Source organism: Cryptotermes secundus, unplaced genomic scaffold (genome assembly GCF_002891405.2).
Source record: "Cryptotermes secundus unplaced genomic scaffold, Csec_1.0 scaffold2516, whole genome shotgun sequence".
NCBI lineage: Eukaryota > Metazoa > Arthropoda > Insecta > Blattodea > Kalotermitidae > Cryptotermes > Cryptotermes secundus.
In genome coordinates this window covers 94782-111776 of record NW_019721805.1, presented here as the reverse complement: position 1 = coordinate 111776, position 16995 = coordinate 94782, and the positions used below count along the sequence as shown (strand labels likewise).

At 40.2% G+C, this 16995-nt stretch overlaps 1 protein-coding gene across 6 annotated transcripts in view; it reads left to right on the top strand.

Moving 5' to 3' along the window:
- The window catches only part of LOC111861229 (inactive rhomboid protein 1), a 118339-nt gene extending 115432 nt beyond the window's left edge, over positions 1-2907 (top strand). For all 6 annotated transcript variants that reach the window (XM_023845625.2, XM_023845624.2, XM_023845627.2 and 3 more), the window contains 3 exons: positions 641-741; positions 1374-1527; positions 2011-2907. In XM_023845625.2, coding sequence (XP_023701393.1) covers positions 641-741; positions 1374-1527; positions 2011-2445 — 690 coding nt within the window. In that variant the 3' untranslated portion in view covers positions 2446-2907. The remainder of the gene's footprint in view (positions 1-640; positions 742-1373; positions 1528-2010) is intronic.
- The last annotated feature ends 14088 nt before the right edge of the window (positions 2908-16995 follow it).

The following is a 16995-nucleotide window of genomic DNA, read 5'->3' as shown; positions in this document are numbered from 1 at the left end:
TTTTTTTAGACGACATAGACCCTTCTTTCGTTCAAGTAAACACGCACCCACTGAAAGGACAGTTCCTTTCAACACGTTTCACAAACAACCGCTGGCGCTGTTTGTTCTTAGCTTTCCTAACCACTAAACCATATCATGTGTTTGGAATGTGTAAATTATAGTCAGCGTTGATACCACTGTGAGTCACGAGTTTATTTTTAGACTTCCTGGCATAGGAGGTGCAGTTGCATGCGTACATTCAGTGACTGCGTTCTCTCCATAACAGGGGAGTCCAAACTGCATAATTCTAGCGTGATCCTTTCAATTCTTATGCCATTTCGAAACTTAGCTTACAGCTTAACGTACACAGTACGTGAAACCACAGACAGGGGCATTTAAATACCACGGTACGACAAACGTCAAACCACCGTAAAGGGTTAATCTAAGAGAGTTGGTGGGACACCCTGAACAGGGGATGAGCCTATCACAAGGCCGATACCTAACACAAATAGATATCCATGTCTTGAGTGGGATTGAAACCCACGACCACTGTGACTGGTACTGTAGAAATATGAGTTCTAATTTGTTGCTGCAAGAAGATCGTGCACTTTCTAAAGCTTAGCTGGGTTTTGCTGCAGTCTCATATGATTTCAAAATGTAGGTATCTTGTCTGGATGATGTCTGTGGGATGATTCCTTTCTACTCACCCGAAGTCCCTGACCAGTTCTACAGACTCTGGACTTCTCTGTTCCTTCACGCTGGGTAAGTAGACTTTGTCTGTATTGACCCACTGATGTACTACTGTCTTGTGACTTCTCCAAACAGCTTTATGAACAAAATTAAAGGATTTCAGACTTGCAGCACAATGTGATCATTTGTGCAGTAAAACAGCCCACTTCTCAGGTAACCTTCTTGTTACAATGGCACAAATTCTACAATGCCTGCTGGTCATTAAATGAATTCAGATTATGGCCTGTTAATCTGTCTTGGGAGCCAGATTAACCTATCAGCATGGTGACTAGGTTATGGGCTGGACAACAGAGGAATTGTGTGTCTGGGGCAGGAGACCTCTTCACCTTAATGTCGAGATCAGACCAATACCAATCCAGCATTGTCTACCCGATGGGTATGGAAGTATCTGCTTCCTTGCACCTTTTTCATACAAGTAGCATGGTGCTTTTTTGATTAGATGACCTTAAGCTGAACACTGTTTTGTTTTTACATAATTTTTCTGGTATTTCTAAGCAAATTATAAGAATGTGTAGTATGAACTTGAAACATAGCGCAACAACAGGGAGGCTGTCTTGAGGACTGGAAGCTATCTGTTCAGATCTGTCAACTTATTGTATACTGGGGATCTCATCTGATGACAGATATATGATTTTGTTCTGCAGAATATGCCAGTTGCTCCTCACACTGGTGATACAGTATATCTTCATGAGGGATCTTGAGAAACTGACTGGGTCACTGAGAATTGCCATCATCTACATGGGCTCAGGGGTGGCTGGAAATCTTGCCAGTGCCATATTTGTTCCCTATCGAGCCGATGTAAGTATTTTAAATAGAAACAAAATTGTAATAAACTGGCTGACATGCTGACAATGTGATGCAGTGTTGCAGGGGTGACTCTTGTGTCTATAGTGAGAAAGATCCTCTCTGCACATTCAGCACATGTCTTGGATGTTGCCTGCCTCTTCTTTTTTGCCCTGACAACACTAGTACTGAAAGACGTTTTCTCATAGCCTTACAATGCATTACTCGTCAGAACCAGTTTTGGCATAAATTCAAACTTCCATTGTGTGTCTGTACCGTTCACAGTAAACATTAGTGTGTGCCACTTGCCTTGCCACCACTGTGGCTGCTTACAAAGGTTAGTTGCTAACCTGTTCACCATGCTCTATCAGTGGTCAGGATGGCTGAGCAGTGAATTTCCTTTTGGTACTGTTTAAAATCTGCACATAGGTGAGTGCAAGATCCAGAAGTGCTTTCAGTCCATGAAGTCACAAAGAAATGTGTTCTTAATGCTTGCAGGTAGGTCCTTCTGGGTCACAATTCGGTCTGCTGGCTTGCCTCATCGTTGAGGTGCTGAATGTATGGCCAATGCTGAAGCACCCAAAGAGGGCATTGCTGAAACTGATGGCCTCCACACTGGTGCTACTGCTCTTCGGTCTTCTCCCTTGGATAGACAATTACGCCCACCTCTTTGGTTTCATATTTGGTTTCCTCCTGTCCTATGCCCTCATGCCATATGTCTCCTTTGGCCCATATGACCGTCATAAGAAGATAGTTCTTATCTGGGTGTGTCTGCTCTTTTCCTTTTTCCTCTTTGCAATTTTGGTCGTCCTGTTTTATGTGATCCCTGTGTATGACTGTGAAGTGTGTAACATCTTCAACTGCATCCCATTGACGCGGGATTTCTGTGCCAGTCAGAATATCAATTTCAAGAGGGAAGAACCCGTGGTATGACGAAAGTGGGGTACGGTTGGCTGGAACCGTATGTGCATCTGCAGTGACCATGGATACTTATGGTCGAACATAGTGACAAAGCTCGTTACCCTGGCTGCATTGTGGAAATGGGATGTGTTCAGAAGCGTCTCCTGTGTGCCACACTTCGTATGGAAACCATGCAGCTGTGGACATGGACCACAAACTGAAAATTTAAAGTACACATAATTTTTTAAGTAAAGAGACTACGTACATGTCTGTTTTTTGTCAAAATTAATAATGGGTGGTCATCGTACTTTCTGCAGCAGTTGTATATAAATTTGTTTTGTGGACCAATAATTACTGAGCTCCACTTGAATGCGAGAAACATAAATGGCAGCTGAAACTTATACAAGATATTGTAAATACATACTTGTCTGTTTTCCTTTGAATTTCATCGTGCAATAAGAGGAAACTTGTCTGCGGTAACTGTGTAAATGAAAATGTGTTTATTTAATGTTTACTTTCCTTTAAAACAGAAAAAAGAAAAGGACAGTTATCATTTTTAACTGCTACAGAACTATTGTAGACGTGAACCTGTCTGTCCTAAACACCATTCCCCCTTATAACTAACACTGTACATATTTCTGACGAAACAGATCCACAAAAGTGCTTGTCATAATGTTGCAAATGAAATTATTCACACTTGAAATAATCATCAAAGTTTCACATGTTTCTGGATGCTGGAGTGCTGGGCAGCCAAATATGCATGGTTTTGGTTCTTGAGTAATGTGTTTCAAGCAGCTACATGTTTCTGTTGGTATTCTATGTGTCAGTTTTACAGTTCATCAGTAGTTATGCATCGAGGGTGTGAATCTTGCATAGAATTCATGACCAACTTGTTCACACAACGAAGGAGCAGGAACTGAATTCTTCTGTCTTTAGTCGCTGTTTCAGAGAGTATTAAAGTCAGAGAAGAAATAAGTGGGTAAAACCAAAGTGACAGTGATCAGAATTGCCATCTAAACTGTTATACTGCTCCATTCTTTATTTCTGAAGACACTCCTGTCATTGGAATGTTGTCATTCACAGCTGAATGTCATGGCATTCCATACACATGTCTGTGTGCTGCATTTATGGAAATGATGGCTCTTCAAACGTTTGAAGTATAACGGAGCAGACAGAACACAATGGTATAACATCCCAAAAGGCCGTAATCATAATGTTCCCTGCTGTAAGATCCTCAGATTTCAGTTCAGTGAAGTTATTATAATTAAATTTGGTAATTTTATAGGGAAGAGCAGTTTATATGAAGCATAGTTTGGCTACGTTCTAGTTACATCATGACAAGCTTGTAATTAAAGACTATAGCTCTTCAAAATTGAAGTGAAGGCAAATTATCATCATTCATGTAATGTAATGAGAAACTGTGTCAGGCTGTTGTTATGCTGGTAATGAGCACAGCTGACAAATACTCAGTCCAGAAGTACAGTTACATATATTGCCTTAATCAGTGTTGCAGTTGCTCTGTTTCATTAACAGCATACAGTACTGACCTGTCCTTGTCAGTCATGAAATCAGCCTGATTCTTTTGTTTAATTTTCTTAGAATTCCATTACTGACGAACAAAATTCTGAAATTGAGGAAAGGTGAATAGAAATGTATAAGAAAGTCAAATATCTTCTCAACCTTCTTGAAACTGCTAAAGAACACAGCCCTTAGGACTCTTGCATGTAAGATGCTCCTATTATGAAAATACCCAGATCTTGTTTCAGTAAATTTAAGTCCACTTTAAGTAAATTCTTAAGTAATGTGTTCTGATGACCAGTGTTTTTTTTTTCTGAGAACATGTTTTCCAATACTCATGTCAGTTTTCAGCCTCATGGTCAGAACATACAGTTGTACTGGCAGATATGTGCCATCCATCAGTTCTCCTTTGCCAGTATGTGTACTGGCGCATACCAGCACAAGAACAGGACTGCTGGTCACATTTTTGTTTGAATAGCCATCCAAATGTGCCATCAGATACGTTGCTTGCCTCATCTGCTTGTCACAAGAAGACAGAGTGAATGTGCATCCTGATATACAGGAAAGAAAGGTAACAGGTTGTGGGCTTTGAACTAGGAACCACCAGCACTAAAGAATCATCATCATCCACTACTTCCTTCCTGCTAAAGTAACACCTATAACAGAAATACCTACTTTCTCCTCCGCAAAATTATTTCTGTCATTGTGGCTGCCATGTTTGCTTGCAGACAAATGTTGCATGCTACAGTTAATTCTCTATTCATTCCTGTCACTACACTGAACCCATAATCCTTGTTGAATGATATCTGAATGTCAAACCTCTAGGATGGGGTGGAAAACAGACCTGCATCACATTTCGAGAAACTTTGCAACGTTTTGCAATGTGCCCTTTTTTTTTTATAACAATAACTTAAAATAAAAATGAATATAAAAACCTATACACACAAGTGTCTATATAAGAAATATATATATATATATACATAAAAGTATAGAAATGAAATGATCGTGTACAGTTTGTGATAATTTTTTCATCATGAAAATCATCATCCATAGTGCTTTTTTGAGCATGTGATATAATTCTTTTTATTGTTCATCATAAAAAGAACATCTGTTATGACTGGTGAATGCAAGAAACTGTGAAAGAATTAAACAATTAGTGATGTGTATCGTGTGTGTCCGTTTCTCTTGAGACATTTCCCTGTGTCATCTTCATGATGTGAAGGGAAGCTACGATTATAAACACTGTGGTGTCCTGTTCATCATGAAAATTATAAGAATAATATAAGCCATTTCTTTCTCTATGACCATGTATGAAGACAGACAAGCTTAACTGCACTCAAGGAGTAGCTATGAGCATATGATAACTATGTGAATTGCCTCTTATGACATTATACAAGGCTTAATTAACCTTTGAATTTTGGTAGGCACTTGGTGCATTGCACTGCTATTTATAATGGAAAACAAGAAAGGAATATTAGTGGGGGAGGAGGCAAATGCTGGGATACTGGGTGAAATATTTATTATGTTGCATGCCCATTACAAATATCATAGTAAGAGTACTTGTGCCTTGACCTCTCCCTGTGGAAGAGCTAACATTCTTCACACATAATATTGTTTAACCATTATGCTATGATTGTGTGCAGATCAAAATATGTGGGGAGAGATAGTAGTGGCAGTGCTTTTTNCGCGGGGAGGAGTTGCAACTCACGGCAAATTGCAGCCGCGGCGCGCACTTGATTGTACGCACTGTACTTGCAAATTTAATTTTGTAAATGTCTGAAACATGGCTCTGGCATGGTCCTTCAGCAATTGGAACTAAGTTATTAGAGGTGTAACAGATAAACTCATATAGAAATTTTAAGCATGTGTTTGAGATTACCACTATAACAATGTCTTGGGGCTGAATGTAGTGATAAGGGAATAGTCTGATGGAAGTTGTCAGTCCTGGAACACTCCTAAACTTACTTGGTGCTGAACACTGAATCTCCATTCAGAATTACTTGGTTTTTGGACTTTTTTTTCCATCCAAGAACCCAATAATGCTGAATGCTACGCATTATCATGAGAACCCTTTAGAATCTGAGTGAATCTCCAGTTCATTAACCATGGAAATTTCAAATTATGTAACCAACATGGGCTTGTGGAAAATTTTTGGAAGATTCTGGAAGTCAAGTATTATTTAAATATTGTATTTTATATTACAGACCCTCAGAAGTTGAGAGTCTCATTGTAGTGTGCTTAAGTATACAAATAGTTTGGTGCATTATGTGTAATTTGTGTAGAGGAAATGCTTTCACATACCAAGGAAAGCCAGTTCATTGTTGACCCAAATCTTTGCTTATTTGTTATTTGTAGGGAAAGTTTTGCTTCAAAATTTCAAGCCAGATGTTTGTTGAGGTCAGTTTTGTTTTTTTGGAATCATCATCATTGGCAGCCATAGCCTTCCTTAGAAGATTCTGCCAGATTGCATTCAGTTTTCACTTCACAACTATAATTTTTTTATGCAGGAAGGTCATCAGCCTTGTGTCAAACCCCCAACCTGAGGTCTCTGTATTTATGTCCCTCAGTGACAGGGTGGCAAATCAGAATCGCATTCAACAAGAAATTGTGTGCAGATTAAATTTGAGGAATGCTTGCCATCGTTCAGAATCTTTTATCTTCCTGTCTGCTCTCTAAAAACAGTTCATACATGCAAAATGGTAATTTTGCCTGTGTGACTGTCCTGTATGAAGAACGTGGCTTGAGGGTGCTGAGGGTTACGTTTAGACATACAGAATTAGAAGTGGAGAGAAGTGCTGTGAGACGTTTCTGATTTGTACTTTGCATCAGTTATTGTTAGTGTGATAAAATTAAGGAGGATGAATGGGACAGGGCATGTGAGAGATGTTAAATGTGTACAAAATTTTGGTCAGAAAATCTGCAGGCAAGACAGCATCTGGTAGACCTAGGTATAGATGGGTGCATAATATTGTCACGTGTTGGGTATGTCATGCGACAAATAACTTCACGTAGACTTCGGATTCAGCGATTTGTTCTCCTCTTACACTTATACACATCCTGCTGTGGTCACTTCTTGACTTCACTTTGGGGAATGCTGGACTTCAACTGTCTCGTTCGTACATGTCTACCTAGTTCTGCTTCCAACGCTCTTATATAGGCATTATGCAGACCTGATACCAGACACCATTTCTCATGGTTCCATTTCTGCTGTTTTGACAATCTGCTGTTATGCAATGAGCCTTCTGTTGTCCATCTCTGGGGAAACGTGTTCGTTGTTTTGGCGTTCTCTGTGCAACGGCCCACTGTTATTGCATTAACATGGAACATGTTACAATATTAATGTGGATCTTAAGGAAATATGGTATGAGGTGGACTGGGTTCAGCTGGCTGAAGAGGTCAGTGACAAGGGACCTGTGGGTTTCATAAGAGATGATTTTCATGGACAGCTGAGTGACTGTCACATTCTGCTTCGTGGAATTAGTTGCACACCGAGGGACTGGAGTGTCCAGTTTGTTATGTGTCTTGTATACTAACTTCTGTTAAGGAAGGGACATACTTGTAAGTGTGAGGTGTGCTGGCGTGTCAAGACCCGAGTGTTCATTATTAAACTTTTCTATAAATCTCGAATTGCTGTGGGTAAAACATATCGGAGCTTTTCATTCAGACTTTCGTGAACCTGATGCAGGCAATTGTATCATGTCATAAGAAGGCTCCAGTTTGTGTGAACTAATATTTGATTTATTTTTATGCATGGACAGAAACATTGGCCATGTGCATGTATGATCGCAGCCATGTAAGTTGTGCAGAAAAGCATCTATTTGAACTTTTATATCATTAATGTCAGTCACCATGTCTTTCAGTTTAATTAATTTCAATGACAGCTAACTAAAGGATGATGCAGTTGGAATGGACATGAATTTGCTTCCCTGAGGGAGCAGCACACCAAGTTCTTTTACACAATGGTTCTCCAGTTTTAGTATATGGGACTGATCCTTGTCATCCTGTTCTTCTGTTGTGAGGTATCTGGCAACAGTGCCAAAACTATTAGGAAACTTGGTTCAGGCATCCTTGTTATTTGTCTCAAATTATAAATAAATGCAAAGCTTTGTATTTTAATTGTGAAAGATACTTTTGCCTGCTCACACTGCCCAATACTCCAGGCTAGAGGAGTATGTGGATATTGTGGTTGATAATTCCTATGATTTCTGCCATTTTGAAACTAAGATTTATGAAACTGAATAATATTCATCTTTATACTGAGGTATGGACGTCTTTGTAACCTGAAGTTCATCTACACAACATCTAAAATTCAGGTTCATATCTCACAGGAAACACACTACTTCCCCATAACAATGAACGACCTGTGGGAACATCCCACATTATCACGCATTTCTGCAACGCTCGCTCTTCACATCACTTTTCACCATCACGCGCGCTAACCAATCAGATTGCTTCAAACGTTCATATTTATACTGCGCTCGCTGCTAGCCCACATTACGTCATTACGCGCGCTAGCCAATCAATTCTTCCTCCCCAATTTCAAGTTTCGCTCCACCCCACCGAGCAGTGTATAAAAAGGGGCAGCTCCAACACCGAGTATTCAGTCATTTGTTAGTTTATGGCAGATTCTGCTCGATGTTGAGCACTGTTATTGCATATGTTAGTGCTATTGTGAACTTGGCAAGCAAGCAGAGAACTTTGGTTCTTCATTCTTGTGCATTTGGAGAACCAGTTCCTAGGCAGTCAAGAAATTAAAAATTACTATACTACTGAGAACCTGAAAATTACATTGAGGACCTAGGATCTATGTATCCAAGCTAAAGGGTTAGCAGCTATTACTGAATGCAAACAGAGAAATATTCTCATGAAGCACATTATTAGTCAGCAGAGGTCCAAACTGCATTACTATATGTAATGCAAGCCAATATCCTACTTTATGTATGCAAATAATTAAAATTATCAATTTGATTGCTTCTGCGGTACATTTGTAGTTGATTTTCATGGATGTCATTCTCAGCTGTGGATGCTGTATGGGCTATTTTGCAACCATTTTATTTGCACATGGCTGGAGTGTTTCTGTCGATTGCACAAATTATTTGCAGCACAAAGAAACTCTGGGAGCAAGTCAGATGTATAAATAAGTTCTTCAGTATTTGCATGAGGCTCATGCATACCTTTGTTTTAATTAATATAATTTTTATATGTGTGCATGTATCTAACCCTTGATTCTAATTTCATACAGCAGAGATAAGTGGCCTCCAGTATGCTTGAACTGTTTTACTGTGATACTAAGTTGTATTGCCTACATTTTAAGTTTTAAGTAGAAAACATTTTAAGTGGCAATGTCATTCTGAACCTAAATTCAAGACATGTCATTAATTACTTACAAGAAGGAAACACTTTCACTGAGCACATAAAATGGTGGACATCTATCCATGTTGACCCAGTTAAGCTGTTAAACTGAATCTGTTAATGTGTTTTGTCCTGCAGTTTCTCCGTTGAGTTTTATTCAAAATGTAGGAAAGACAAATATGTGCCAAACAGAAGCAGGGAAGTGACCATATGATGAAGTAACTTCATATGGTCAAATGTACACTTTAAGTTGTTGTGACATGAGGTTTCTTGGAGACATTGCTAGGGTTTGCAAGATGGGATGAATTGTTTTAAATATGAATATCAGAAGTGAACAAAATGAATCTGGAACAGAATTCAATCAAATATCAACATTGGCCTAATAATTATTGAAATTGACAGAATAATAAATTTAATTTCTGTACACACTACCATTAACATTGGGTTCAGTTCAGTTTTATTTAGTATTATGGTCTACCATTAATTTTATAACTTATTTACTGAAGACTGAGACACTTAATAGATTGGTATTGCTCCATGTGTTACCATATCAACAGTTTTATGTGTAATTTTAATTCTTATTAGACATCTAATATATGTAATACTTCTTTCAGTCTAGATTGCATCTTCAAATTTAGTACACTTCAAAGATGGGAAAGGAACAGTAGAATGCAGCATAACCAAACAAAACTGTTAAGAGGGCCATAGCTGTCATTGCTGTTGACTTATTCACTGTTTATTAACAGTGCCCAAAGACTGAAAAAAAAAGATGGCGAACCGAGCAAATGGTTTTAATCATAATGTTCTGCAGTGGGTATGAAAGCACTGATGTAATCAGCTTTTGTATTTCCGGTAGTGTTCACAAATATGAAATCATTTAGTATATTATTGAAACTAACGTAAAACAATGTAATTGTGATTTTTCCTCCCCAACCTAGATTTTTATATGACAAAAAAGAATGGGGTAATTTTTGTGTAATAATAAAATAAATGATTATTACAATAAATCCTACATTGTTTCATCATCATTGTACTTTGTATTATAAATGTCAGCATTATTGTATCTTCACTTCTAACATAACAGCACAGGTAACAAGAAGTTCTGGGACCATCTTGTACTTACTCATGCCTTCAGATGTTTCAATCTGTATGGTGAACCTAGTAGGAGGTCTAGATTAATGATTACAATCTTGATACAAACTTTCACATTCCCAGCCCCGGTGAGCATGTGGTGTGTACTTCACATGCATGGAGCGGGGGAAGGAAAGTCAATCCTTATATCACCCAGTTTTCCGATCTACAGAAGTATTTCTCCGAACATACTTATTTATCTGTAATGCTGCCCACAGGAAGTTGGAGCCCTACATTGCCATCTGGTATTCTTGAAGTGTGTGTGTGTGTGGGTTTATAGGATTGGTCAAGTTCTGTTTACCAGGGAGGAAAAGGCTATCTAAGAGTATGTTGGTTATGTAGCAGCCCTGCCCTGTTCTGCTTCCGCCTCAGCAGAGGCAAGCTAATATTTTATTTTATTGCCAGTGCCTTGCTGCTTTCTCCACCTATGCTCCAATTCTCACAGTCTTCAAAGAGTTTGAACTGTATTTAATTTTGTAAACATAATTGTATTTATGTTGTATGCCTACAATGGCACAAAGTTTTATTGTTAAAGCGAATGGTAAATATAGTAATCATTGTGTTTTAGAGGGATGATATCTTTGTGCAACTTGAAAGATTTCCTACTGGCAAAGAAGTGGGGGGGGGGATTATTGCCTTCATTAGTCTCTGGACAAACTTTGAAACTGTATCAAAACCGAGTAATATTAAATTCAGTTTGATGCGTGTTAAAGTCATAATTTCTATGTGTACCTATAAATGCAACGTTGCGGTTTGTTACCACAGAATTGCATGAGCGAATTTTGATTTAAAACTACTTTATGCTGTCATATTGACAAGGAAAACAACCATATCCCAAAGAACACGTACTTCAGCTAGTTCTGGGTTGCCACCCAAATAGTTAGTTTGCCCATTCTTGAAAAAAATACTAGGAATCTGTACTGTATGCATTGTGAGTGCACTGCATGACTGTTCAGGAAGAGGCAGGCACTTCCTTGTGCAGCTTATCAGCAACTGCGTTGTTTCGTTTGAACAGCCATGTTGCGTTAAGCACTACTGTAACAAGAACTGGCATTTCGGGGTGGGGGGAGAGGAAGTGCAGGCAATAGGGTTAGGTCACCTAAACCCCGGGTAGTGTTCGTATCTTGCCGTGTGTTCTGGACTCCTCCCCCATATGTGGAAGCCCACCTTTTGTCTGAACAGGATCTGGGGTGCAACCGCTCTTACGCCCGCAATGAAAGTCTTCCTCAGGATCGTTTACGGGTCTTGGATTATGAGACAAAGGGTAATGATATTGCGACTGCACACATTACAATTGCTTACTGGTTTAATATATTATTTGCAGAACACGTCTATCCGTCGGAATCACCAAATTAGAAGTCCCCCCTTGAAGCCCGGACTATATCCTTGAGTTTGGGGACATTAATTCTCCCACCCTCGCAGATATATTCCATCATCGCTTCTGATTCGATCATTCAAACGGAAGGCGGGTGTTACAACTTTGAATCCTCCAATACCCTCTTACAATTATATCTTCGAAGCCGCTGGTCCAGCGATATTCCCAACGATTCCTGAGACCTCGCTGGACTGCAGCTGCGAAGTGTAATATTTCAAACGATAAGCGGCATCCTTTGCTCATAATATATATATTTATATTGGTTTCACGTAACAACTGACACTATGGCACCACTATTCCGTGCCGCAGGGATATAGGTGTCAGTTGTTTATACTCCGCTTACACAAAGTCTTACTCTTAATATTCCAATTTAATCACTAGCTTAAATTGGACGACTTCAGGGGGTGGGGGGCAGAACTCAAATGGGTTTTGCGCCGATGGTAGGAAAGGCAGCGTCATCCATGCTCTCTTGTACAGAGTGAATTTAGCGGGTTCTACCTGCCCCAGTTACATCAGTGTTCGTAGCTCGTATGAAACATCGCCCTTTCGTCGTGCCTCCACCACATTCACGGCGTACTCTCGTACAGCTTATGAAAGTGAATTCGGTATTCCAAATCAGACAGGTTGTTGCGAGCTTTGCAGAGTTCCCTGTCATAAAAGCATCCAACAATCCCCTTCGTTTCGAGGAATTGCAGAAGAGATGTCGCGAAACTATTTGTGTTCTTCTAGCGTATGTGCGCATGCCATAACAGGTCTCTCTGGGCAGCGACCTTACATTTACAATTAATTAGACGCTCTACGGAACCTCGTACGGAAGGGGAAGCCCCGTGTAGTTCAAGTAGTGTGTTCAGGAAAACAATTCAGTAACGTTCTGATACTGACGTAACGACCTGCTTCACTATCTTCTGATGACGTTAGACACAGTTTATCGGAGTCTACAATGACGCAGGCGCAAGTTCGAGAGACTGTTCTTGCTTTAACATTGTTTACGCTTTAAATTCTGTATCTGAGGACACAGCTAGCTGTAGATGATTCTGAGCAGACAGCGCTCCTTCCGGTGGTCACTGCCTTCGCTGTGTGCACGAAATGCCACACCGTACATGGGACTGCTGATAGTGATTTCAAGACCCACTCGCTTTCCTCTGCAGCTCCGTTGCATTCCGAAACACTTTCGCGTTTATATTTTCCCAACTACAAACTAATGTTGCTCTTACCAGACGAGATTCCGGCCATTCACGTCTCATCAGGTACTTTCTAGTTGCTGAGGTGCGTCTTCCTTTCAGCCATCCGGCATACTTAGCCAAATGGCGACGTTCTAGCGGCCATATGACCGGCTTACACCCAAAACCACGTCTTGCCATACCCGAGGAAATGTTACTGGGCGATAATGTGAGTTCATTTATTGAAAGAAAACATTAATGGGCCCAGGAAATTCCCTCAAACGCGTGTAAAGCTATCGGTCTGGATATAAAAAGTGCAAAAATGATCTTATCTTGTAACCACAACACATGACAAAGTTGAAATTTTCCACGCCATGAAGACGTATAGGGAAGTTGAGTTATGGCTTCAATATTTTTGAGTTCGACAATGGATAAAAGTAAGTGGTCAGCTTCACGCTCCGGCCACTTTGGATAGGAGGCTTATGGGCCTCGGAAGAGCAAAATCTCTTGCCTCTGCCGGGAGTCAAAGCCCGGTCATCGAACCCGTAGCCTAGTCGCAATACAGACTGCTAAGAGGATAATAGCAAGATCTACATTGTGTGCGATTTGCAGTCAGTAAAATATACGACAGATTACAATAATAGTCGGTTATTGGATCAGTGAGGAAGAAAACGAAATTCGTCAGATAACTTTTACCGCAGACCTCCGAATACGAAATTTCATCGAAATCTACCCAATTCAAATATATGGGCGGATCGCTTATTTCCATGCACGCATAGCAAATTAGGTCAGAAATCGGTCCTGACGTAACAGTTAACCGTAATGCTTTCGGTTCCTACTAATCCGTGTTTGACATCATGATGGCGTGTTTGTATTAGTTCGCTCGCTCAGATCGTTTATATACCAAGAATGAGACAAAACTGCACAGCATCGTGGCTTTGTCCTAATGGTGCTGAACCTTGGGTTCTCCTGATTACGGTTGAAGAACTTGTAGATTAAACTTTTACCGCTAGGTAAGGGCATCCAACGAATGGGCCTGTGCTCTGTTCTGGACACAATGGTGGTGAAACGCCTCTGCCAGGACTCGAACTGTTGGCCCTCCAGTCAATAGCAAATTAGGACCCGTCAGGGCTCGCTATTGACTTCAACAAGAAACAGTGTCACTTATGCAACATACAAAGAGCCATGTCGGCTAATTTGTACATAGCCAGCGACTTCGTGGCCAATGAGGAGAGGGCAGGGCATTTAGCAGTGCGGGTATTCCCCACCACAGTGCATGTGCAGAATGCTGTTGCCTAGCTCAGGGAATCCCCAGACAGCACAAGGGCCATTTTCCTACTTGCGTAATTTCGGTATTGTAGCTACAAATATATTTTGTTTCTTACAAAATTATGTCAAGATGTCATGTGTTCCTGGCAGTACAAGAATTGAACTGCATGAATATTAATGCAGTGATCATAAATGAAACCGTGATGTTCAGACTGTCATGGAAGTTACCGTTTCAGGCAAAACTTCACGGCACACTTTATGTAGGATTCAGTTATCCATAAACCAGAGAAGTTAGTATCACTTTCGTTAGAACACTTTATGTGGGGGGGGAACTGCAATTCTGAATTTCAGTCGTCGTGTAAAGTACATGTAGCTTGTATGAGTCTTGAGTTTGTTAACGACACTTTATCAGCTGCATAAGTGTTGTGTGAGAGTCAAGTCACAAGGCTCAAGACTTGTATTCGAAAGGTATTTGGTTCGAATACCGGCTATCATGATTCAGTGCGAATTTTGGATACTACATTGAAAGAGTCCATGACCTTCTGTATCACTTCCCATCCTATCCTGTACTATGATAACTTGCGCAGATCGAGCGACAACGCTAAACAACGAAAGGAAAGCCGAGAGCAGGGCGCTTCATGCTTCATTTCTGCACTGCAGATAACGTAAACTAGAGTTGGCCTTGCACACTAAAAATAATCCCTATGGGACTTCTCCATTTACACAGCTTTCAGTTTTGCTTTACGGGCAGCTCCACAAAGCCTTTAGGAAGCAGCGAAATGCCACCAGTTCAGACAACCTGAATTGGCGAAAAGCTGAAAATTCAGTTGATTTCAGTAAAGCTATCCCTGTAATAGACTGTGGAGGCCCGTAGGGTTGTGAGACGTCGAGGTTCCCACATTTTCTAGACAATCGGCTCACAGATGGCGGTAAGGTTGTAAGCCTTAAGCACCGGCCGCCCTTTACCCCCCAGGAAGATTCCTGATAGTCATTTCTGTTAGAGGCTGAGTCGATCCCAGGGCCATATTTTTTTTTTTTTGTTTCCAGTGCAGATTGAAAACTGTGTGTGTACTTCGATACTAATCTAGTCGAAAGGGAATGTAAAATTGTATCACCGATCCTCGTTTACGAAAGCCCCTCATTCTCTGTAGATGAGAAAGGAAGTGCGAATTGATGTGGCTCAGATGTCTGTGTGTACATCGAGAGTTTAGAAAACGTACGAGACTAAAAGAACTGCCACACGCATCGCAACAGTAGAGGGCACCAAGCCGTACAGACTTACAATCAGCATGGCCGAATTCGAATCCGGGCCGTCCCAGCCTGCTTCGTTTCATGACCGCGTCTCAATGCACAACTTACCCTCACGGGAGAGTCGACCGGCATTGCTCCTAAACTACCAAATATTGTTAAGTCAGATTTTATATAAAGGAATTCCAAACTCTGTGTTATATTTCGCCTGTTGGAAATCTTCAATTATCTTTATGAAATGAAAATTGAAATCAGGTCGAAAATGGTCCTACGTCGTGAATACCCTAAACTGAGATTCCTTGTAAGCGTCTGGACTGGAAACTCAACTTGGGAAAATTGTTAAAATCTCCATTATTTTAATTTATCTAGAATTTCAATGACACTAAAATCGTCATTATATGCACCACGTACTGTCAAATATAAACGTACGCATTACGGAAAATCATGGTTACATATTTCGGTATCCCATAGTCCACTCTGGCTTTCACAAATAGTCACGAAGCTGGCACAATTTTTAAAATACACTAGTAAAATTATATGACAGATAAGGTAAACCATTTACATAATTCTTGGGAGGTGAAGTAAGCGTATACATTTGTTGTATAAAGGCAACAATTGTACCAGTAATTACGCTGTAGCGTAGTTGGTTGAGGCACTATGCTACAAGCCGGAAGGTCGCGGGATTGAATCCCGATGAGACGGATTTTTTCAATTTACATTATACTTCCAGCCCCACTATGACCCTGGGTTCGACTCAGCCTCTAACAGAAATGAGTACCAGGGGTACTCTTGGGGGTAAAGGGCGGCCGGCGCGTAAGGCTGATAACCTTACCGCCATCTGTGAGCCGATTGTCTAGAAAATGTGGGAACCTCAACATCTCACAACCCCATGGGCCTCCGCGGTCTGTTAGAGGGATAGCTTTACTTTTTTACTTTACTAATGTTCTTTGACAGGGAAATACATCTCCGGCGTGCATAATGTGCCTGTGATTTCGATATGCTATTCGGAACGAAACTTCTTTTCAAAGAGGGTTAAGTCACTGGTCAAAATAACGGAAATTAAATGTTAATGGTCGAAGCAAAGTCGTAACAGAAACAGACCCAGAAATCAGTCTGGTGCGCTTGTGCATTCCAAATTTTGTACCAAATACATTCTTTCTCGTTGGGTCCTTATTATTTTTTCTTTATTCCGCTCCACTTGTAATATGTTTTTACCTTTATGCAAAGGCATAAAAATAGTATTATGTTTTGTAGCTGCACTTTGTCGTGGTATAAATATGTGTGAAACCTTCGGAGTCTCGTTTGAAATAAACATTGTTATTATTCATAGGATTGCTCTGTAATTTATTTATACTACACTGTTTAAAATCTGTATTTTCAGAAACATCCCTATTCATTCAGAGCATAAAGACTTGATTTTATGAGAAATTCAGTTCCTTTTTCCTGTTCCTTCAAAGGCTAAAGCACTCCAATTTATCAAGTCAAAGTCAAAATCATGTTGCGACTGACGGTCAATCAGTCTGCCTGTCT